Source organism: Cryptosporidium andersoni (genome assembly GCF_001865355.1).
Source record: "Cryptosporidium andersoni isolate 30847 chromosome Unknown contig_48, whole genome shotgun sequence".
Taxonomy (NCBI): Eukaryota; Apicomplexa; class Conoidasida; order Eucoccidiorida; family Cryptosporidiidae; genus Cryptosporidium; species Cryptosporidium andersoni.
Genome location: NW_027122838.1, coordinates 57,459 through 79,486, shown reverse-complemented (window position 1 = coordinate 79,486; position 22,028 = coordinate 57,459). Strand labels below are relative to the sequence as shown.

The 22,028-nt window shown below is 31.0% G+C and overlaps 9 protein-coding genes across 9 annotated transcripts; 5 read left to right on the top strand and 4 right to left on the bottom strand.

Moving 5' to 3' along the window:
- Positions 1-19: 19 nt before the first annotated feature.
- Positions 20-1,271, top strand: cand_027610 (uncharacterized protein; the record flags this gene model as incomplete). Its single annotated transcript, XM_067212989.1, has 4 exons — positions 20-78; positions 157-581; positions 654-753; positions 863-1,271. The coding sequence occupies 4 exons, from the start codon at positions 20-22 to the stop codon at positions 1,269-1,271; spliced, it is 993 nt and encodes a 330-aa protein (XP_067068586.1).
- A 127-nt stretch (positions 1,272-1,398) lies between these two features.
- On the bottom strand, positions 1,399-2,978 carry cand_027600 (uncharacterized protein; the record flags this gene model as incomplete). The annotated part of the gene is made up of 4 exons (XM_067212988.1): positions 1,399-1,428; positions 1,490-1,634; positions 1,691-2,744; positions 2,918-2,978. 4 exons carry the CDS (start codon positions 2,976-2,978, stop codon positions 1,399-1,401), a joined length of 1,290 nt encoding a protein of 429 aa, XP_067068585.1.
- Positions 2,979-3,225: 247 nt separating this feature from the next.
- On the top strand, positions 3,226-3,630 carry cand_027590 (60s ribosomal protein L32; the record flags this gene model as incomplete). The annotated part of the gene is made up of 1 exon (XM_067212987.1): positions 3,226-3,630. The coding sequence occupies one exon, from the start codon at positions 3,226-3,228 to the stop codon at positions 3,628-3,630; it is 405 nt and encodes a 134-aa protein (XP_067068584.1).
- A 689-nt stretch (positions 3,631-4,319) lies between these two features.
- Positions 4,320-7,355, top strand: cand_027580 (SPX domain-containing protein; the record flags this gene model as incomplete). The annotated part of the gene is made up of 1 exon (XM_067212986.1): positions 4,320-7,355. One exon carries the CDS (start codon positions 4,320-4,322, stop codon positions 7,353-7,355), a length of 3,036 nt encoding a protein of 1,011 aa, XP_067068583.1.
- Positions 7,356-7,459: 104 nt separating this feature from the next.
- On the bottom strand, positions 7,460-8,877 carry cand_027570 (uncharacterized protein; the record flags this gene model as incomplete). Its single annotated transcript, XM_067212985.1, has 4 exons — positions 7,460-7,549; positions 7,679-7,967; positions 8,117-8,777; positions 8,841-8,877. The coding sequence occupies 4 exons, from the start codon at positions 8,875-8,877 to the stop codon at positions 7,460-7,462; spliced, it is 1,077 nt and encodes a 358-aa protein (XP_067068582.1).
- Positions 8,878-8,982: 105 nt separating this feature from the next.
- cand_027560 (zinc CCCH type domain-containing protein) lies at positions 8,983-9,948 on the top strand (the record flags this gene model as incomplete). The annotated part of the gene is made up of 1 exon (XM_067212984.1): positions 8,983-9,948. The coding sequence occupies one exon, from the start codon at positions 8,983-8,985 to the stop codon at positions 9,946-9,948; it is 966 nt and encodes a 321-aa protein (XP_067068581.1).
- Positions 9,949-10,438: 490 nt separating this feature from the next.
- On the top strand, positions 10,439-15,850 carry cand_027550 (DNA-directed RNA polymerase III largest subunit; the record flags this gene model as incomplete). Its single annotated transcript, XM_067212983.1, has 1 exon — positions 10,439-15,850. The coding sequence occupies one exon, from the start codon at positions 10,439-10,441 to the stop codon at positions 15,848-15,850; it is 5,412 nt and encodes a 1,803-aa protein (XP_067068580.1).
- Positions 15,851-17,308: 1,458 nt separating this feature from the next.
- Positions 17,309-20,455, bottom strand: cand_027540 (uncharacterized protein; the record flags this gene model as incomplete). The annotated part of the gene is made up of 1 exon (XM_067212982.1): positions 17,309-20,455. The coding sequence occupies one exon, from the start codon at positions 20,453-20,455 to the stop codon at positions 17,309-17,311; it is 3,147 nt and encodes a 1,048-aa protein (XP_067068579.1).
- Positions 20,456-20,951: 496 nt separating this feature from the next.
- Positions 20,952-21,899, bottom strand: cand_027530 (MOV34 MPN PAD-1 family proteasome regulatory subunit; the record flags this gene model as incomplete). The annotated part of the gene is made up of 1 exon (XM_067212981.1): positions 20,952-21,899. One exon carries the CDS (start codon positions 21,897-21,899, stop codon positions 20,952-20,954), a length of 948 nt encoding a protein of 315 aa, XP_067068578.1.
- Positions 21,900-22,028: the final 129 nt, after the last annotated feature.

Genomic DNA, 22,028 nt, shown 5'->3' with positions numbered 1-22,028 from the left:
TACTAAAAGTAACGGACTAATGGAAGATCTAAAATACAAAGAATTTCCAAAAAGTGTACAGTTAGATGGAAGTAATATGTAAGTTAAATTTTGTATTTCAACGACTATATTTAACGAATATTGACTATGTTTCACATTATATTATTGATTACTTAGGTCTACAATAGTGCATAAATCAGCTACAGTATTTTCTGATAGCTCTACTAATTTACTAAATTGTTCTAAATGTAAGAGCTACCAACTTCAAGATTCTTATTTATGTGCATTGTGTGGTAGTATAGTATGTATTAATTGTAAGTCATCAGATATAATAGTTCTTGCAAATAAAGTAAATGTATGCCACTATTGTCTCGAAAAAATAACAAACGATAAGATTAATAATATCCAGGAGGAACTAGATATTAAAAATCAAATAAATTTAAATTTAAAAAAAGGTTTGGAGGAACAATTACAGATTATAGCTAGATGTAAATCATTTATTACCTCAATTGAAGGTAGTTTACTACAGCAAGGATTATGGAAAAATCTATGTGAACTAAGAAATGAAATTCCAATAAGTGATCTTTTTCATAAAAGCGAATGTAAGTATAGATCAATGTAATTTTTTTAATTTAAAAGTTTTTTTCACTTCATAAATATTTTTTTTATTGTAGCTGGAATTCAACACTGGGTACAGACAATAAGAAAATTAGAAAAAGAAAATTTAGAGCTTAAGGTACAACTACAAGATTATCAGTATAATATAGTTACATTGTAAGTAAAGAGCTAAAAATTACTGTAAAACAAAATTTTATAGTAGTATAATTGAACTTAAAATAATACATTTACTAAAAAACCTATACTATGAATTTCTAAATTATAGGGAGGAACAGGTAAAATTATTAGTGGATGATTGCAAAAGTTCACAAGGATTTATAGAATCATTCAAACAAGTTTCCTTTGAGAGAGAAAATCTTAAGAATGTTGCAACTGAAACGGCTAATTTAGTGGAGAAATATAAAGTAGAAAATGAAAGCCTTAAGATTCGTTGTTTCAGATTAGAACAACGTGTAAAGCAACTAACAGATAATTATAGTAATGATTTTGATCAATTCCCTATAATATCTTTTAATAGAAGTGCAACAAATGATTCCCGTATAATTACACTATCAAGTGGATTACAGCAGAGTCATGTTGTATTCGAAAATACCTCACATGTATTCAGAAATGCTCAACTAGTTCAATGTTGGGAAAGTTTCATTGTTCTTATTAGTAAGATTTGCTGTTGTTAATATTAAATATAGTGGACTTCCCATGTAGCATAAATCTTTACTTTTGTCGAAACTCTCACTTTTACAGCTATAATTAATACCTGTATGATCTTCCTTAATTCTAATAATATCTTGTAACTTGTCAGAATTAGCCTGTAAATTTTAATATATTGAGTACCTTATTTCATAACTGTTATATATTAACATATTGAGTTGAGAAGAGAAAAAAAAAAACATACCTTAGCATTACTATAAATTTTGAATACCAATTCCCCCAATTTATAGGCATTATGTAAAATTTGTTTAGTACTACCTCCCAAAAAGTTTTTCTCTAATCTATTAAGTGGTAAATTCTTAGATAAAAATTGTAATAATTTTGAATATCTAAAATAAACAATTTTTTTTAAAAGAAGTTGAAATTTCACTTAATAACTACTTACTTGATCAAGATATCTGAATATGCAAAGGAAAGTTTTAAAAACATTATTTCTACATTTTCAATGCTGGATACAAATTTAGTTGACTCCCTTAAAAATAAATAATTTGGATATGATAAAATATGTAAACGTCTCCTTTCATCTTTTTCAGTTAGTTCTAAATATTCAATAGTTAAAATTTCATTTAAGTTATATGGGCAAATAAATCCGAATTTCTGTTCAGTTTGAAGTTCATTACATACATTCCAAATTAAAAATGGAATAGTAGATGAATTTGCACCACTAAAGTGACAAGTCCAGCTATTTTTATCCCAACCTTGAATTGTTCTTAATTCCTCTTTATCTTTATATAGAATCCAATCCTCACTTCTAGTAATTGAATTTAGGTAGCGAGATGGTATTACAGAAACCCCTGGTTTCTCTACTGGAACATTAATATTGAACAAATTTTGGCTGGTTGAAGTTTGTGTACTACAGTACTCGTTTATTACCTTGATATTTATTCTACCAGTATCATTTAACAGTTGTACAACAATTGGTTGGTCATTTAACCCTGATGATCCCCAATGAGATGTATGATTTAATATAAAATGATTTCTTTGTAATGTAAGCACACTATAGCAAAAAAGTATAGTATCATAATTATTCAGTGATGCTAAAATAACTCCAACATTTATTGGATATAGTGAACTTTTACAATTATCATCAACTGCAAAGAATAGTGAAGAATCTGAAATACATTGATGTATATATTCTATCTTAAAAGAATAGTTGGTAAACATTATATCCGTATCCATATATAATACAAATGGTGTACTTAAATATGACATAGTATTAAATTCTAATTTTACTTGCTCTACTATTTCATATAATTCAATTACTGCCAAATATCTCCAAAAATGAGGAAATTTGCAGTCGCATGCAGATTTACAACTAAAGTGAAAGTAGCAATAGCCATGAATTACTGCATAGTTTAATCTATTGATTTTTAGCCATTCAGGTTCAGTATCTACTTTGTCTCCGGTAGTTAAAATATTATACTCACAAATCTGAATGTCTATATATTTTATAGGTATATAGAGTTTAGTCAACTCAAAAAAACTTGTATTAGCCCAGCTGGGGAGCCATTTCCTTAGTAGGTTTAGCTTATCATTAGTCAATACCTTGTTAAATGAGATAAACAAGAAAAAGTATACTAAAACAAATTTTGAGTAAATCTTTATTGCACACTAATTGTAACCTGAAGTCCGTAGAATAGTATTGCAAATTTATTTTCAATAAACTTTCTCATACTTCAGAGCTATAGTACTTTTCTTTCAGCGCGGAGACATCGCGGTAACATAAGTACTTTACATATTGCAATTAATAAATAACCTAGCAGTAAAGCTATCAGTGGATTTACACAATGTAGACAGCTATGTATTTATTTGTTTATGTTAATTTTTTGATTACTAGGCGTCTCTTTTTTACAATTCCCTTTAAGAGTGTTAAGTAACAACTTTTGGGTGTTTCATTTACTTTATTAAAAATAAGTAGATATGACAACTTTAAATAAACCTAAGAAAAGGATTGTTAAGAAACGTACCAAAAAATTTATACGTTTTCAATCAGATCGTTTTTTAAGAGTAAAACCCAGCTGGAGAAAACCAAAAGGTATTGATTGTCGTGTTAGAAGACGTTTTAAAGGTACATACCTTATGCCAAGAATTGGTTATGGTAGTAACTCAAAGACACGTAATTTACTTCCAAATGGTCTTTACAAGTTTACTGTTTCAAATGTAAAGGAAGTCCAAATGTTACTAATGCATAATAAAACATTTTGTGTAGAGATTGCAGCAAATGTAAGTAGTCGTAAGAGAAAGGAGATTTTGCAAAGAGCTGAGCAGCTAAATCTTACAGTATTAAATAAAAGTGCTCGTTTAGCTCTTGAGGAAGATGAGTAAATTAATTAGTTAATTATAAAGTTATTAATTCTATCCATGAGCTAACTATTATTTATTTGCATTTTCTATACTTTGTATTTCCTTGTATTTATGCCTATTAAATTATAATTTTATTTTGAAAGTTCTTAAATAGCTAAGTATTAAATATTAAGTAATGTACCTGTAATCTTTGGAACATTGGTAAGATCAAGCTTATTACTTGATTACCTGTATTTCTATACTATTAACATAATTATTAATTTTTTTAATTGCAATATATTTACTTTATAAAATCTGGTCTCCTATATATTGGGATTTGCATGTGTATACCTGCATATACCAATAATTTTCATCTATATCATATATATTACTTTGTAGTTACATAATTAAAATATTCGAACTATTTTTAATTATAATAAAAACTAATGGTACCTGTTAAATATAATAAAGATTAACGGTACCTGCCAAGGAATATAAGAAACTACTTTATAAGCTCCCCTGACTCGTAGTGCATAGTCCATCAAGCGGTAGAAATTGTGCATAAAGTACATTAAAAAAGTGCAAAAAACTAGATGCCACTTGAACTTACAACTATATGAAACTTGAACTATATATTAAAATATTTTATATATAAAGGGAATTTTAAGTTTAGTTTAAAATTTTAAATAAGAAAACCATCAATATAGCATCTATTACATTAAAAATAAAATATGAAATTTAGCAAAAGGTTGCAGCATTATGTAAATCAACAATATGCTCACCATTATTTAGCATATAAGGATTTAAAACGTGCTATTAAGCTTATTACTGGTTCTGATACATCAAGTTATACAATAAAAGAGGTAACTAGCAATTTTGGTAATATTAGAGCATTGGCAGGTTCAGTATATAGACCTGCTGAAAGTCGTTTTATGGATTTATTAAATCATGAATTGGATAAAATTAATTCATTTAGCAATATAATTTATAATAGTATTAAAGATTCATTAAAACAAGTTTTAATTTATTTTACGAAGCTACAAAAAGATGATTTAAGCTCTGTTAGTAGTGCTGGAGACTCAGAACAATATAGGATAGACTCTGGGATAGAAGTAAATAAATATTTTAATAAAAGTAAGTTACTTGAAGATTCAATACGTTCATTAATTGCTCAGCTTGAAAAAGCAAATGAAGATATTATTTTTTTGGATAGCTATCAACAATTAAATTATACTGGGTTTCGTAAAATAACAAAAAAGTATGACAAAATAAATAAATCATCATCTTCAGCATGGTATATGGCAAGGTTAGCTAAGGAACCTTTCATGAACTTAAATGTCGATGCTTTATTACAGGACTTATCAAAGTGCTATGTCTATTTGAATGAATTAAAGACAAAAAATTTTAATTTTCCAGACAACTTTGTTTCACGTAGTAGTACAAGTAGTATAACCTCACAATTACTTCAAGAAAGTTTAGAATCAAGTATTATTAATTCAAACTCTACAGCTTCTGTTGTAGGATCTTATGAATTTCATGCAAAACATTTGATACAAGCAGAAGATATTATGAAAGTAAAAGTCTTAGCAATAAAGAAAGTACCACTATTTTCAATAGGATTGCTAAAAGTAGATGATGATTCAATATCACAAATATCTTCTCCAGCATCTAAGGCATCTCACTTCACATCATCAATTGCTCTTCAAACAACAACAGTATCTTTTGTATACTTTGATAATGATGAATTCGAAGAATATAACAGTTTACGTAATTCTTTAAAACAAAATACATCAATTTCTGGGGAAAGTAATATCAATAAAGACTATATACCTCCTTTAATAGGTCCTGAAACTCTACGTGGTTTTAAAGAAAATATATTTAGATTACGTTGGTTTGGAGAAAATGATGGAAATCCTGACCAATGGCTATATTTAGACTGGGTACATCCAACTGAACCTTGCTGTGGTAGTGTTGAGTGGTGTGATCCTGAACTTGTATGTAATATTAGAGAAGGGAGTATAGACAAAAGTAATTTTAAAGTCCCAATTCAGTCATATTGTTCACCAAGAACGTTTAAATTTGAACAAGATGCTAATCCATTTTGCTGTGCCACAGTATCTATGCAACAAAAAGATATTTATCATATTCTTTCATCTTGTAGTTTAATTGAAAAAGAAAGTAGAAACCCAATTCTTGCAATTCCATTTGATGTGGAATTCTATATAGAACAAAATAGTAATCGCTTAACTGAATTACAAAAATATATGATAAAAAGTTTTGTTAATACTGTCGAAGTAAAGAAATTGAGACCAAGCTGTCATTTATGGTTCCATAGAACAACTTTAGCTAGCTCAGATAAAACAATTTGTATTCATATTGACACAAACTGGAAGTTAATTCCAGAAATGAAAAATAAAATTTGCCCTGAAAATCCTGATTGTCTAAGTGTAACTGGTAGCTATATTTCTGAAACTATTCAGTCACCATCAGCTAGGGATATTACTAAAATACGAAATTCTGAGTTAGGTATTTCAACTATAGCCGACACTCGGCTTTCAATTTTATATAATACATATATTGTAAGCCCACCTACGGAAGCTTTAGTATCTGAAAATATGAAGATGGTACCTTTCGGTATAATGGGAGTAAGCATTTGTTTGAATTCAGGATCTTTCAAATATCACCCGAGGGACTTCCTTAGAGAAGTTGTTGGGTTAGCATCGGTCTCAGAAGTAGTAGGATTCACAAATTTTGAGACATGTACAGCACTACTGTATGCACACCTTATAAATGATTTACCACACTGGTTCCGATTTATGGCTATAGAAACTGGAGGACAGCTATTAAGTACTCCTAAGAGAGAAGTAGGTACGAAAGTATGCCTATCACTGGATGGCTCAAATTTACAAATAAATGAGAAGTTAAATACCATTAGTAATACAAAACTCCAGAAATTTCCGAAAGTAGATGTTTTGCATACAGGAGCAAGTGCTAGATTAATACATGATCAAGAAGCTATAGCACAGAGAGAAGCATTAGCTTTGACGAGTGAATTGCAATTGTATTCTACCCCTAGACACTCTCAAGATACAATTGGAATTTCAGTCGCACCGACACTTAATAAGCATTTAATCCAAGGTCAAGAACAGCTAAGTGAGTCATTACTAGGCTCTCGAAGATGGGAAGTATCTCAGATAACTGTACCGGAACAAAGAATATCTCTACATAGATTTATTAGGAATATTAAAAACTCAGTCAACACCTTAGTTGGATATATTTCAGTATGTTTATATAGAAATAATAGGCCAAGGGAAATTAACAATTCTGAGGATCAAGTTAGCAAAAAAAGTGCAATTTCAACTACAGTAAGGGTAGAACCAAAAACTTTTTTTGCAAATGAAAGAACTTTATTACAGTGGATGAATATGTCAGTTTTATTGGGAACAATGGCTGTATCATTATTGACATTTGGAACTCCTATTAGTCATACATGTGGTATTATATTAGCACCAGTCGCTATATTTTTCATTGGATACTCATACCATGTGTTTATTGTCAGAAGTGCTGCACTGGAAAAAAAAGAACCAATTAATTACAATGATCGTCTTGGTCCAACACTATTAGTATTATCTTTGGTTATATCACTTAGTATAATACTATTTCTTAATATAGCTATTGATACAAATGGACCAGTTTCTCATAAAGCAATGGAATCCCCAAGTATAGAAATTAAGCATCACTTAGAACCTTATCAATTATCAATATGACAATTCATCAATATTACTGGAGTTATTTTAATAAGTTATTGTCCGTCCTATTCAAATATATCGAAATCAAAAGTATATTTCTATTATTGTAGAATTCCCTCAGGTTATTTACATAAACAGATCCTCTTTTCTCGCAATAATTCTATTAAATTTTCTTTAGAGTTAATATTAGTAATTAGTTTGCTAATATCACTCTGAAATACAATTAAAAAGAAAAAAGAGTTAGAAAAAAGAGAGTAATTTGGTGAAAATCTGTTAATAATCATGTTTATTATAAAATAACTATTCTTAAAAGTACAAATATTTTTAAAGAAGTAACTTACGATTATTCTTACTAGGCTTGAAAGCCAATCAATCCATGAAATCCAGGCATCGTAATTTTGAATAGGATCAGGTTCATCCATATACAGGCAAAGCGAATATTCGGGTAGGTCTCCTAGTGATAATATTTCAGACTTTAACTTTCCCCAATACTCATAAGATTCTTTGTCTGATATAAGTCTAAACCCACTACCCCATAAAATAGAAATTGCTCCAGGACGACTACCAAATGAATCTAAAAATGAGTTATTTTGTAATCTGATAAATCGATATTTTAAAGCTGATGGATCACTAAAAATAAAAAAAAAATAGTGAATTACTCCTAGATATATAATATAATAATTTAGAGTGGCCTTATAATAACTGATATATACTTAAAAGTGAATAACACTTTAAACATAGAATTTGAAGTGATATATATGGAAATTTACAAAACTTACCCTGAAATAGTTAAAAACAAAGTTTTAATATTATTAATGCAAAATTTAAAATCACCTAGAGATGTATTTGAGGCTATTTGCTCAAATCCATCAAAAATAGCCATGAATTTATTAATACTATCTTTATTAAAATTATATTTATTTTCCTGCAGTCTGTAAGCTTCAATTATTTTATTCATCAAAGTTTCTTTTTCACTTCTCTCTCTATCTAACTTCAATTTTAATTCATGCTCTTTCTTTGCAATAACTTCATTCTTCTCTTTTAAAATTCTTTGCCTTTGTTGTTCTTCTTGTAAAGTCTCTAAACGTCCTTCTTGGATTTTCCTTTCTAATTTCATCTCTTCTTGTAACTTCGCAGACTCAATTTTTCTCTTCAATTCTAATTCATATCTATCCTTTACATGCTGAAAAACAAACTTAAGTTCCTCCTCATAAATTGTATCTAGAATTTCATACTTTTCACAAAGACTTTTTATTTTTTCACGCATTTTGGGACCATATATTTGCTTTTCTGGATCTGTTTCCTTTAGAAATATCCTATATTTCGCTACTTTTGTTATTAAAATACCCATTATGCTCTCTAAGCGTTGAAAATCTCCTAATTTCAGTTCTATATCTTCCTTTGAAGTCTGTACAAGGGTTTCACAAATATCCTTTGCATCTAAAAATTATAAAATCACCACAGAAATAAAATAAAATGGACAAAATCACAACATATACGCACCATCTAAAAGCTTTAATACCCTTTGGATCTCAGTCATAGTTATTACTACCTTTTTTTCTACTTATCAGATATTTAGGACTCTTTGCATAGTAAAAGTAATTAGAGCGCCATATTTGTGTAATGACTTAGAATAATACTTTTCATGTTTAAGAAGAGGAAAATCCCAAAACCTGGGAATTTGCGTTTAAATCAATTAGTAGAAAATCAACTTAGTAATTCAGAAGAAATCTCACATACAGAAAAATGTAAAAATTTAATGACAGATATAGAAAGTAAACGAATTACAAATAATACAACTAACTCTAAATCAAAAGAGCAAATCCTAAATACTGAAGACTTATTACAAGATCACATATCTATAGGCTATAAAAGTGACCGAGTATTTGAAGGGATTTCTGATATAAGGAAATTATATAATGGTGATACTATAGACACAGATCACTATTCTGACGCTAGATCTATACTGGAAAAAAACGAACAAATGGGACTTGAAGTTGAACAGGGAAAGTTAAAATACGGGATATATAGAGGAAAAGATGCATATGTTCCGGTAATAAAGAGGAGGGAGGGTGCAGTTGCAGCATCAAAATATTCTGGAGCATATGGACCTATTCGTTCATCCTCAACCAATGTTAGGTTAACTTTACGTATAGATTATCAACCAGATATCTGTAAGGACTATAAAGAAACAGGGTATTGTGGATTTGGAGATACTTGTAAATTTCTCCATGATAGGAGTGACTACAAAAGTGGTTGGCAATTAGAAAAGGAATGGGAAGATCAACAAAAGAAGAAAAAAAATGACATTATTAGATATTTTAGATCTGTAAATTCTTATAAAGATACATTTAAATCTAGTTTAGAAAATAATCAAGAGATCTATGAAGATGAAGATGACATACCTTTTGCTTGTTTAATATGCAAACAAAAATGGGATGAAGATAGTAATCCAGTTGTAACCACTTGTTCGCATTATTATTGTGAAAAGTGTGCCTTTAAACATTATACAAAGACATCAAAGTGCTTTCAATGTCATAGTCCCACAAATGGTATATTTAATACTGCAGAGAAAATTATTGAGAAAGTTAAGAAAAATCACATGATTTAATTCATACATAGAGAAATCACTTATAATTATATAGTTTTATAAAGATACTTAGTACCCTGCAGTTATATTTATTTGTATAATAAATTGTTCTGTTTTTGAACCTTTATTAAAAACTTATTTAAATTATGATCACTTATTAAAGATCAAAATTCTACTAGTTTAGGATAATTAGAGTAGCGCGAAAATATTTGGCGGTAAAAAGTCTTATACCGGTTTTTGTATACTATAATTTTAATATTGCAATTCCTCAAGGCTATTAACCGGTAGACCTAATTTGACATTGTCTATCAGCTACTAACTTTGCAATAGATATATTGGAAATACAATCTCAGCTTTATCTATAATATGGGTCAAGAAAATTAGCAATTTGAGCTTATAAAGATTTAGATCTTAACTATTGTAAATTTTGTTGTTCTCTACTATTAGTAATTTGAGTAGATTAGAAAGAAGAACTACTGTGAGATAATACTACTAACTAGCACTAATAACAATGGAAAATAATGTCGCTATGGAATTGAATATAGGTGAGCATGTTTTGAGAATACCTAATGATGTGAGTCTACGGAAACAGATAGTGTCACCTGAATCCTTAAGGCGTCAAATAGAAGCTGTTGAATTTTCTGCTATGAGTAGTGATCAAATAGCATGTTCGGCACATATGGAAGTGATACATCGTGAGATATATAAGCCATTAACTACAACTCCAATGTCTGGAGGAGTATTAGATCTGAAATTAGGAGCACACCGAGCTGATGCCCAATGTTCCAGCTGTGGAGGTAATCTTAGGACATGTGGAGGTCACTGGGGATATATACAATTGCAACAACCTGTATTTCATGTTGGTTACTTTAAACATTTATATGGAGTGTTATGTTGTTTATGTAAGAGTTGTGGAGCTTTCCTACTTAGAGGAAACGAGAAGAAATTTTATCTAAATCGACTAAAACAATCTTACAGTCTAGCCCATGCTTATAAATTCCAATTTAGAAAGCTGATAGATAGATGTAAGAAGGTCAAGATCTGTTCTAATTGTAATGCTCAACAAGGACAGTTACGTCGTTTGATTAGACCAACTTTGGATCAGTTTATGAAGTTAACCCATGTAGTTAAGAGTGAAAACCATGATTATATAGAAGATTTAACTCCTTTATTTGTTCAAACTTTATTACAGAAAGTCCCTTATGAAGATTTGGATATTTTGGAGATGTTCAAGCCTGATCGTTTACTATTATCTAGACTTCCAGTTCCTCCAAATTGTATTCGACCATCAGTAACAATGGGTGAGGCAGGAAGTAATGAAGATGATTTAACTGTAATTTTGTCTGAAATAACTGATCTAAATAATATGATTAAATCTCAGATGAAATCTGGATTTCAGACTTTGCAACTTCTTGGTAATTGGGAATTTCTTCAATTACAATGTACGAGGCTAATAAATGCAGAAGCTCCTGGTGTAAACCAATTATTAGCAAGCAAGAATATTCCAAAAGCAGGTAGAGGTATTTGTCAAAGGCTTAAGGGTAAGGAGGGACGTTTTAGAGGGAATTTAAGTGGTAAACGAGTAGATTTTAGTGGTAGAACTGTAATATCACCAGATCCAAATGTAGCAGTAGATGAAGTTGTAGTCCCTGTAGTTATAGCTAGAATTATGACATATCCTGAGAGAGTAAATTCACACAATATTGAGAGATTGCGAGATGCTGTGTTAAATGGTCATAATATATGGCCTGGAGCTTGCTATGTTTACAAGACAAATGGTAGTAAATCAAGTTTAAGATATGCAAATAGGCGTATTGTTTCAGAACGCCTAGAGATTGGAGATGTTGTTGAACGTCATATGATAACAGGAGATTCTGTATTATTTAACAGGCAGCCAAGTCTACATCGTCTTAGTATTATGTCACATAGGGTTGTAGTTATGCCGTGGAGAACTTTTAGATTTAATGAATGTGCTTGTGCTCCTTATAATGCAGATTTTGATGGTGATGAAATGAACCTCCATATGCCTCAAAATGAATTAGCAAGAGCTGAAGCTAAATACTTAATGGGTTTGGTTCACAACTTAGTCACTCCAAGGAATGGTGAACCTCTTGTTGCTGCTACACAGGACTTTTTACTTGGTATATACTTACTCACAAGTAGAGATGTATTTTTGACTAGAGACCAATTTTCTCAGTATTGTTGTTATTTTACAGATGGTTGTATTCCAGTTGAATTACCTCCACCTTCTATTTTAAAACCTATAGAACTTTGGACAGGTAAGCAAGTATTTAATGTTTTAATTCGCCCTAATCCAAGTGAGCGACAGCATATTATAGTTAATTTTGAACTTAAGGAACGAGACTATGATACAAAATTGGATCTAAAAGATCTGTGTCCAAATGAGGGCTTTGTAATTGTTAGACACTCTGAGCTATTAGCAGGAGCAGTTGGTAAGAAAGTTTTAGGAGGATCCAAGGAAGGATTATTTTTTCATATTTTGAAAGAAAATAGTAATGAAAAGAGTGCTGAAGTTATGGGAAGAGTGGCAAGATTTGTATCTCGTTACTTGGCCCAAAAAGGGATGACAATAGGAATAGATGATGTAACACCAAATGAAGGACTTTTATCGGCAAAATCTAAGCTTTTAGAAGATGGATATCGCAAAATTCAGGAAGAAATTACAACATTTGAACTTGGAAAAATGATATCACATCCAGGTTGTACTTTAGAGGATACTTTAGAAGTTAAGGTAAAGAGGATATTAGATGAAATCCGAAATGATGCAGGAAAAGCTTCATACTCAAGTTTACCATTTAGTAATAAGCCATTATTGATGTATTTATCAGGGGCTAAGGGTCAACTAATTAATATAGCTCAAATGGTTGCTTGCGTAGGTCAACAGAATGTTGCTGGACAAAGAATCCAAAATGGTTTTACTCAGAGAACTTTACCACATTTTAAAATAAATTGTGTAGATGGTAGAAGTCGTGGATTTGTTGCAAATAGTTTTTTCTCGGGATTGCAACCGGATGAATTCTTTTTCCATACTATGTCTGGTAGAGAAGGCTTGGTTGATACTGCTGTAAAAACTGCAGAAACTGGATATATGCAGAGACGTCTAATAAAAGCTCTTGAAGATTTATGTGTAAAGTATGACCAAACTGTCAGGAGTAGTGATGGTCAGATTATAGAATTTATATATGGAGACGATGGTTTAAATCCTATGAGTATGGAAGATAAATTAAAGCTTGTAAATTTTGAAAGATTATTCAAACACGTGCTTTCCTATGTTAGGGTACATTCAAATATGATATATTTATATAAATCTTTTGAATTGAAAGGCTTAACTAAATATAAGAATTGTATAAATATCGATGTACCTACTAAGGCTTACAATACGCAAATATTACCTCCTGAAGAAAATATATTAATTGATATCACTTCAAAGATCGAAAAGTACCTTTTGAAAATGTCCAATGAATATAATTCTAAAACTATACCTTCAGACGAAAATTTTGTTGTTTCTGAAGGACTAGATAATCTAATTGAAAATGAGGTAGATCCAGGATATAAAGTACCTAATTGTAGTGATAGCATCAGTTACAAAGATCTAAATAAAGTACAAGATTTGAAACTAGCCTCTTCTATCTTCTCCACTGAAAGCTCTAAATTATCTGATTTGGATGAGTTTGATATATTGAATTGCGACAAGTTACCCCCTAACCTCTCAAAGAAATTGCAAGTTCTTCTTACATGGTATAAAAGATATAGCTTGGATTGGTGTCATAATAATGAAATTTGTAATTATATGATAAGCAATATGGTAGCATATTACATAGTTTATGGATGGCTATCACCTATTCAAACAAATGTTCCATTATTACCTTTCGAAATTGTGGCCTGGGGCGAATTTTTTATTAAAATGACATCTGAAATAATTCCGAAATCTATTACTGAACACCAGAAAATATCTCAGAATGAGTCTAGTACTCATCAACTAAAAAACAATAAGGTTTACCTTTTTGAAGATGACATAAGGAACTTTATATATAATCTAACACTACAAGTTGCAAATTATAGAAGAGAAAATAATGAGATACCTGGTATTAAAGTTCAAGAATATACCAAAGTATTAGATGGTCATATAAATGATATCCCAAAATTTAATGAATGGATTGGGGATTCAACTAAGTATTTAGGAAAATTACAATCTTTAAATATAGATTCTGACTTTCTAGCCTTGATTAGGAGATATTTCATTGTCCTGAATGATCAAAAGGAACAAGAAGAAAATAAAAAACTTCAAAATGATAATTTAGATGGTGAAGAAATAATTAAAGAACCGGAAGTTGACCTATACTTCTACAAACCTGAACTAGAACTAGAAACTGATCCTGATTTGAATTTCAACACCCTTATAAAAGAAGAGTACCCTACACCTCCTAAAAAGAGACTTAGAAAGTCACTAGGAAAAACTGAAGATGAAGTAAAAGACTGCTATAGTCAAGATTCATTATTATATGATCAACAAAAACAAGACTTGAGTCATTGCATAGTCAATTCCACTTTACTAAATTCTTCTGAGTCACATCCTATTTATAAATCCGACAAAAATTGTCATACTAGCAAACTCAAGTCTTGTCGTTCTAATATAGAGTATACAATCACAGTTCGACATCTATATGAATTTATATCTCTATGCTGGTTAAAGTATATGAAGGCAATAGTACAACCAGGTGATGCAGTTGGAGCTATTGCAGCACAATCTATTGGAGAACCTGGAACTCAGATGACTCTTAAAACTTTCCACTTTGCTGGTGTTGCGAGTATGAATGTAACATTAGGTGTTCCAAGAATAAAGGAAATTATAAATGCAGCTACAAAGATTTTGACTCCCATTATACAAGCTCCATTAAAAAATCCATGGGATTATAAATGTGCTCAAATGGTAAAAGGAAAAATTGTCAAATATTTACTCAAGGAAGTATGTACTCATATTGAAGAAGTATACTCTCCACAAGGTGTTTGCTTAAACATATATTTATGTGAGAAAACGATACAAAACTTATATTTAGACATAAATGCTTATACAGTACGTGATTCAATATATTCTCATGGTCAAATATGCAAATTACGTCTTAAGGAGGGAGATATTCAGATAGTCAATCAATGGACATTGGCTGTTTATCCTCCAGATACTACTGAAAAAGGCAGCAGATCAGGAGGTACTAGTTCGAATAATAATTTGAACTTAACTTCTGGAAGTGCTCCAAGCTCTCTTAATGTTCTTTTCCAGTTGCAAATGCTTAAGAGAGGACTTCAGAATGTTATAGTTTCTGGGATATCTGGAATTAGACGTAGTGTAATTCGTCAAGATGAAGTAATAGACCCTAATACAGGAAAGAAGAGACACAAATATAGCTTAGCAGTCGAAGGATATGGACTCTCAGCACTAATGGGTATTTCAGGTTTAATTGGGATAAGTGCTGTATCTAATCATATAATTGAAACAAAGGAAGTTCTAGGTATAGAAGCTGCAAGATCAGTTATTGCACAGGAAGTTCTAAAGTGCATGGATGCCTATAGTATGGATATTGATTTAAGACATATACAATTATTAGCTGATGTTATGACTTTTCGTGGAGATGTTCTTGGAATTTCACGATTTGGTATCCAAAAGATGAGAACTTCAACTCTCATGTTAGCCTCATTTGAAGAAACTAATGAGCATTTATTTGAAGCTGCATTTCAAAATCGTATAGACCCAGTAGATGGAGTTAGTGAGTGTGTTATTATGGGGAAACCAATCAAAATTGGAACTGGTGCATTCGATATCTTATTTCAAAGCCCAGAATTAGTAAAAATGAAAGATTCATCAATTGGGAGGTTATCTAATTTTATAAGAAGAATTAAAACATAATAAGTAAAAGAAGATAATAATAATATTAGGAATAGAGAAATATTGAGCATATTAACCAATAAGCTGTAATCTAGATAGTTAAATAAGTTTTATTATCTCTTATCAAATCAACAATTATACCCAAAATGTTTCTTATAAATTCAGGTACTAAAGTTTAGATATATCTTTGCTTATTTTTATACTTAAATTACTGGGTATTATACATCTTTGAAGAATAGATTACAATTTAATCAAGTCTCCTGAAGAAGGAAATACTAAATACTTGCTAGTAATTAACCTAATATTAGTAAATTAAGATTTATTTAAAGCATTGATTTGGGTTTTTTCAAATGTAAATGTTTTCTAATTCCAAAATATCAGAAGTACAGACTTAGAATTGAAAATATATCTAGAACTATCCTTGTATTTTGACTACTTTCTAGAAATATAAACTACTTCTTTACTAATAACTATATTTATTAGCTTTTAATAGAATCATGAGTTCTTGCTTATTAGTTTATCACTTGAACAATTGGAGGAAACCTTTAAAGCTTTCAAGTCCTTTCTAGCTTTAACCTTGAACTTGAGATCATAACTTTAAGAATTATCAAGTGGTATTAATTGACAAATTTGGTAGTTCTTAAGTTTTGTTCAGTTTTCATCTACATGTATAATAACCCATTAATTAGGTCTCTTGCAGATATTTCAAATTTTGCAAGTTGAATATTTAGATTTAATATTACTAGTACCTGAACAATTAGGAATAATCTTCAATAATATTGTCTTTGTTCTAAATTCCCTTATTTTCTAGATTTTTGAAAATTAAATGAGTATAGACGCAAAAAAGTTTTGAAGGATGTTGATTTACAATATTAAAGACTTGCTCATAAAATTAATGTACCCAAACAAAGTGGAGCTGTAAGCCTAAATGTTACCAAAGAACATCTTGCAAAATATGTCATTGTAAATAGTTAATATCTCTTCATTAGTTAAATGCATTCGTATTATTTAGAATCAGGCATTTCTCAGGTGTCATATAACGAACTTATACCCAAGTCGCATTAACATTCCAAGATCTCGTAGTGCCTGTCAATGTGCAAAAAAATTAGATCTTTATACTTGATTTAGTTACTCCATATTAAGTTAGGAAATATTTAAAATTTCATTCATCCATTAGTGTACTCACTTTATAAGGAAGAAATTAGGTTACAAACTTTCATAAATGTTGGAAAGTTAAATGTAGTAAAATAGGAAATTGAGAGATTTTATGCAATATCAAGTGTAGATTTAGAATCTAATAATAGACAATAATCATACATTTAAATATTGGAATTTCAAAATTATCTATAAATTTTACAAATTCAAAAGTTTTACAAAGTAGAATAACCGAGTATTAGATCTTTTTTTTGATACCTAGTTTTGCTTTGACATTATCTCGTATCCTGCAAATTCTCAAATAACTCACTGTTATACTTTCTTTTACTCGCATTTCTTGTTATATTCATTCTCAACCCAAGGTTTCATCAAAATACAAGAGAATTCTGGAATATCAAGCCATAGAGAATAGGACCAACCAATACGACCACCATGGGAAGCCTTAATTTTACACTCATTTCCAGGTCCAAACATAGAACCTCCATACTTCCAATCATCTGAATTGATTAAGACTATCCACTCATTTCCATGTGGAACTCCAATAGGATAATTGTAATACCTCCTAGAATTGAAATTGCAAATCACTACCACATCATTACTCCACTCTTTGTATTTTCTCAAAAATGCAATAATGCAATCCTGAGAATTCTCACAATCAACCCATTGAAAGTTCCATGATTCATCATCCCCAGCATGGAGACTAGGATAGGTCTTATAAGTACTTAGTAGGTCACTTAAGTATATGCAAACTTTTCTTCTTATATCTTCCTCTCCTTCATGCCAGTCTACAGATCTACTTTCCTTCCACTCCCTCCCTTGGGCTATTTCGGCTCCTTGAAATAGTAAAGGACGTCCTGGCATACCTATTTGATAACCAAATAGAGCTTTCATTGTTCTTATTCTATCCATGTATGGAGCTCCTGTAAATCCACATTTATCCAACAAACTCCCTTTGCCGTTAACAACTTCATCATGGCTTAATGGTAGTACCCAATTTTCGTGAGCCATATATAATCCTCTAAAAGTAAGTTTGTTATGTTTAGTATGTTTTCTATCTGGAGGAGTATATAGATAGCTCAGAGTATCATTCATCCAACCAAGATCCCACTTAGCATCAAATCCCAAACCATCTGAACCCTTTTGAGTAACTCCTTTCCATGCTGTACTTTCCTCAGCCATTGTAAATACTCCTGGAAATTCCTTGTGAATTACCCAATTCAATTCCTGAAGTAAACTTACAGCTTCCAAGTTTGCATCCCCTCCAAATTCATTTGGAATCCATTCCCCATTTGGCCTTAAATAGTTTCTATATAGCATTGAACTAACAGCATCTATTCTTAGTCCATCAATATGGTAACGTCTTAACCAATGATATGCTGCACCTAGCAAAAAGGATCTTACTTCATTTCTTCTAAAGTTAAATACTGCAGTACCCCAACCCTTATGCTCTCCTTCTCTTGGATCACCATATTCATAAGTTGGTGTTCCATCATAATATACGAGACCCCAAGAGTCTTTGCAAAAGTGTGCAGGAACAAAATCAATAAAGACTCCTATATTAGCTTTATGAAGTTCATTTACCAGATATTTAAAATCATCTGGGTTTCCTAATCTACTATATGGAGAATATTGACCTGTTACTTGATATCCCCAGCTTCCTTCAAAAGGATGTTGAGCCAAAGGAAGAAACTCGACATGAGTAAAATTTAAATTACCGACGTGCTTTACAAGTCTCTCTGCAATTTCCCGATATCCTAAGTAGTCCCCATCCTCTTTACGCATCCAACTTGGTAAATGTACTTCGTAAATAGACATTGGTTGACGTCTCATCTCTTCATTCAACCCTAATTGTAATCTTCTACTCATCCATTTATCATCCTCCCATTTAAATTTGTCTTGATTATCCTTGTAAGAGTCATCACAACTGCTTATTATAGAGGCATACTTAGGAGGAACTTCAAACTCCTGGGCATATGGATCTATTTTTACAAATACACTATCCGTTATAGAATGAATTTGGTAACCATACTTTTCACCAACTCCCAAATGAGGAATAAATAACTCCCAAATACCAGATTCATATCTTGATCTCATAGGATTTGCTCTACCATCCCATCCATTCCAATCACCAACAACACTTACATGTTTAGCATGAGGTGCCCATACTGTAAATCTAGTACCTAATACTCCATTAAATTCCATAATATGAGATCCCAAAATATTATCTACATGCCAACAGCTTCCAGACTGGAATAATGACATCTCTCCCTCTGTTAAAAGTAAACCAAATGAATAAGCATCTCTCAAAACAAACTTATTCTTAGAATCACCTTCATACTCAACTATATATTCATAATAAAGCTTACGTACACATTCTGATGAATTTACATTATCATGAATATATCTATTACAGGCTTTATCTGTTGAGCAAGATAGATCGGATACATTAACAGTAGGTCTAGGTCTACTAGATGAAGAAGGAAGATATTCAAATTTATTGACTAATTTAGTATCTGAATTTAAATCTACCTTACAGGTATTCTTTACTTCTGAAATACATGAATGTGAAGTGTTCAACTTTAAATCTGAAGAATTTGGTATATAATCAGATATATCTACTCTAGATACACCCAAATTTATAGAACTGTTTGAATTCATTAATTCAGTAGACTTCTTATTCATGCCAAATCCTGTTGAGCTCTCAGGTTTTATTATATACTTTTTATTAGATAATGAAGAAATACTACATTCATCAAATTTATGTGATATATTCTCAACTGACTTTTCATAAGCTTCACCATATGAATTTTCTTCACCTGTTTCAACTCTACATTTGAAAAATTGAGACTCATTATTATTTATCAAATCACGCTTTTTTTCATTATTAGATGTTATATTTACATTCTGCTGCAAACTCTGCTTATTTAGAAGCCTTTCATCATCCTCATAACCACAATAATGATTTCTAGCTACAGATGTCCTATTCTTAAGAATTCTAAAGGCTTTCTCAAATAACCATAAGCTTTTTCCATCTAAATACCTTCGCTCCATCTTCACAGGTATATTATTTGTATCAATAGTAGAATATGAATGTCCAATTGCACGGATATAAACAGATTTCGCATTCCTTATCCAAGCTCTTACAACGAAATACTCATAAGTCAAATCTTCACCAAATTTCTGATATCCTAACACACCAAAAGGTTGAGGATGCTCAGCTTTATCTAAAAGATAAAGATCATGATCTGATATCTTCCCATCATAGGGAACTTCATTCAGGACCTCATAAATATCCTTCAATTCCTCATTTACAGATTCCAGAGAACTCGAGTATGATATTGGACTATTTGCAGTCGTAGGAACACAGCTAACATTTGTAGATGTGGAAGATTCCATGCAATTTGTATAATTCTTTGATTGACTAGATTCTTTAGAAGATTCAGCTACCTTAGTCGTCATCCTTAGAGCCATAATTTGAGTGATCTCAGGAATAAGAGTATCTGCAAATCTGAGGTCGCTTACAGGCTCTTTCTAAATTCCCTAATTTCTATACTTGTTCAGGTTTATTTTCTTTCACAGCCTGTAAAGTATACACAAGGGTGACTGAATTTTACTAAGATCCACTTCGGCTGTCACAAATTTCTTCTTTTCAAAAAAATTTACTAATAGGATTTTTATAGGAAGAGTGAGTTAAATCAAAGATCACATATCTCGCGAAATTGAGCTCCAAACCTCGTAGATAGTGGCGGAGGTCCGCGAGTTAACTGTATATGCCGAGCGAGGGTCAGTCTATATACTTACCTTCTGATAAACCTAGAAAATTCGTATTAAATTCTACAAATGCAATTTATAGTGTAAGATTTATCATGATTATTTTAAATATAATTAGGACTATGTCTAGAAATTTTGGTAAAAAAAAAAAAGTTGTAAACACCTTTACATTGATATAAAGCTTAATGATACAGATTTAGAATGCTGCAGAAGCTACATTTGAACGTAATAACTGTAGAATATTTTCAGTAAGTAAAGTTTCTACATCTGTATCTAATCTCTTTTTAGGATCTATTTTACCTACATTCTCCAATTCAAGTTCTTGGGACGTTTTGTTTAGTTCTTGTAAAACAGAAGAATGGTAGTGTTTGCTAGTCTCAGCAATACGCCTCATTATACTTGATGAGTCTTTATTTAAACTTTCCTGATTAATACAACATAGTGGAACAAACCAACTAGGTTTATGCAAGTTAAGTAACATTTTCTGTTCTAGTTGATTTTTACGATAGCTTATTGCTATAGAATAATAGTTTCTGTTAAGTCCATGTACAAGGGCTGTAATTGATGGTTTCTGTAAATGACCAATATTTGATGTAGTTTGACGTGGTTCCTGACCTGCTATAACAGATTGAGGACTAATTAAACGGAAACAATCAATAACCACTTTTCCCTTAACAGACTGAATAGGATCTACAACAATACCTACTGCTCGAGAGTTCAACTGCTCAAAACTCTGCTGTGTACTTACATCTGTACCTGAAAACCAACATCCAAAGCCTGGATGTGAGTGGTACCATCCTACAACTAGTTCAGATCTACCTACACGCTTTAGCATCTCTAACATATCAGTCTGATATACAGGATCAACTGCTTCTACACTAACACTGTTGCCTGATTGTGGCATAGAGAATACATCAACAACTCGTACTGTATAATCATCTATAAATTCACCTAATAATAATCCCATAACTTCCATAGGAACCCCTGCCCTTCCATGCTTTAACATTTTAAGTAGAGCCAAAGATGAAATGTAAACTTGTTCTGATGTATCTGGAATCGGAGAATCGGGATCTTGAGGCATCAAACCACCAAATCCATGTAAGCTTCCCAACATACTACGTATATTTGCAGGGAAACCTGACATCTTTATCTATTCACACAATGTATATACCTTTCCTAATTTAAATATGGCTCTTGACAGGATTTTGTAGAAATTTAGTATACCAATTAAAATACCCATTTATTAAGCGGTATATTATGGCGCTTTTGTGTT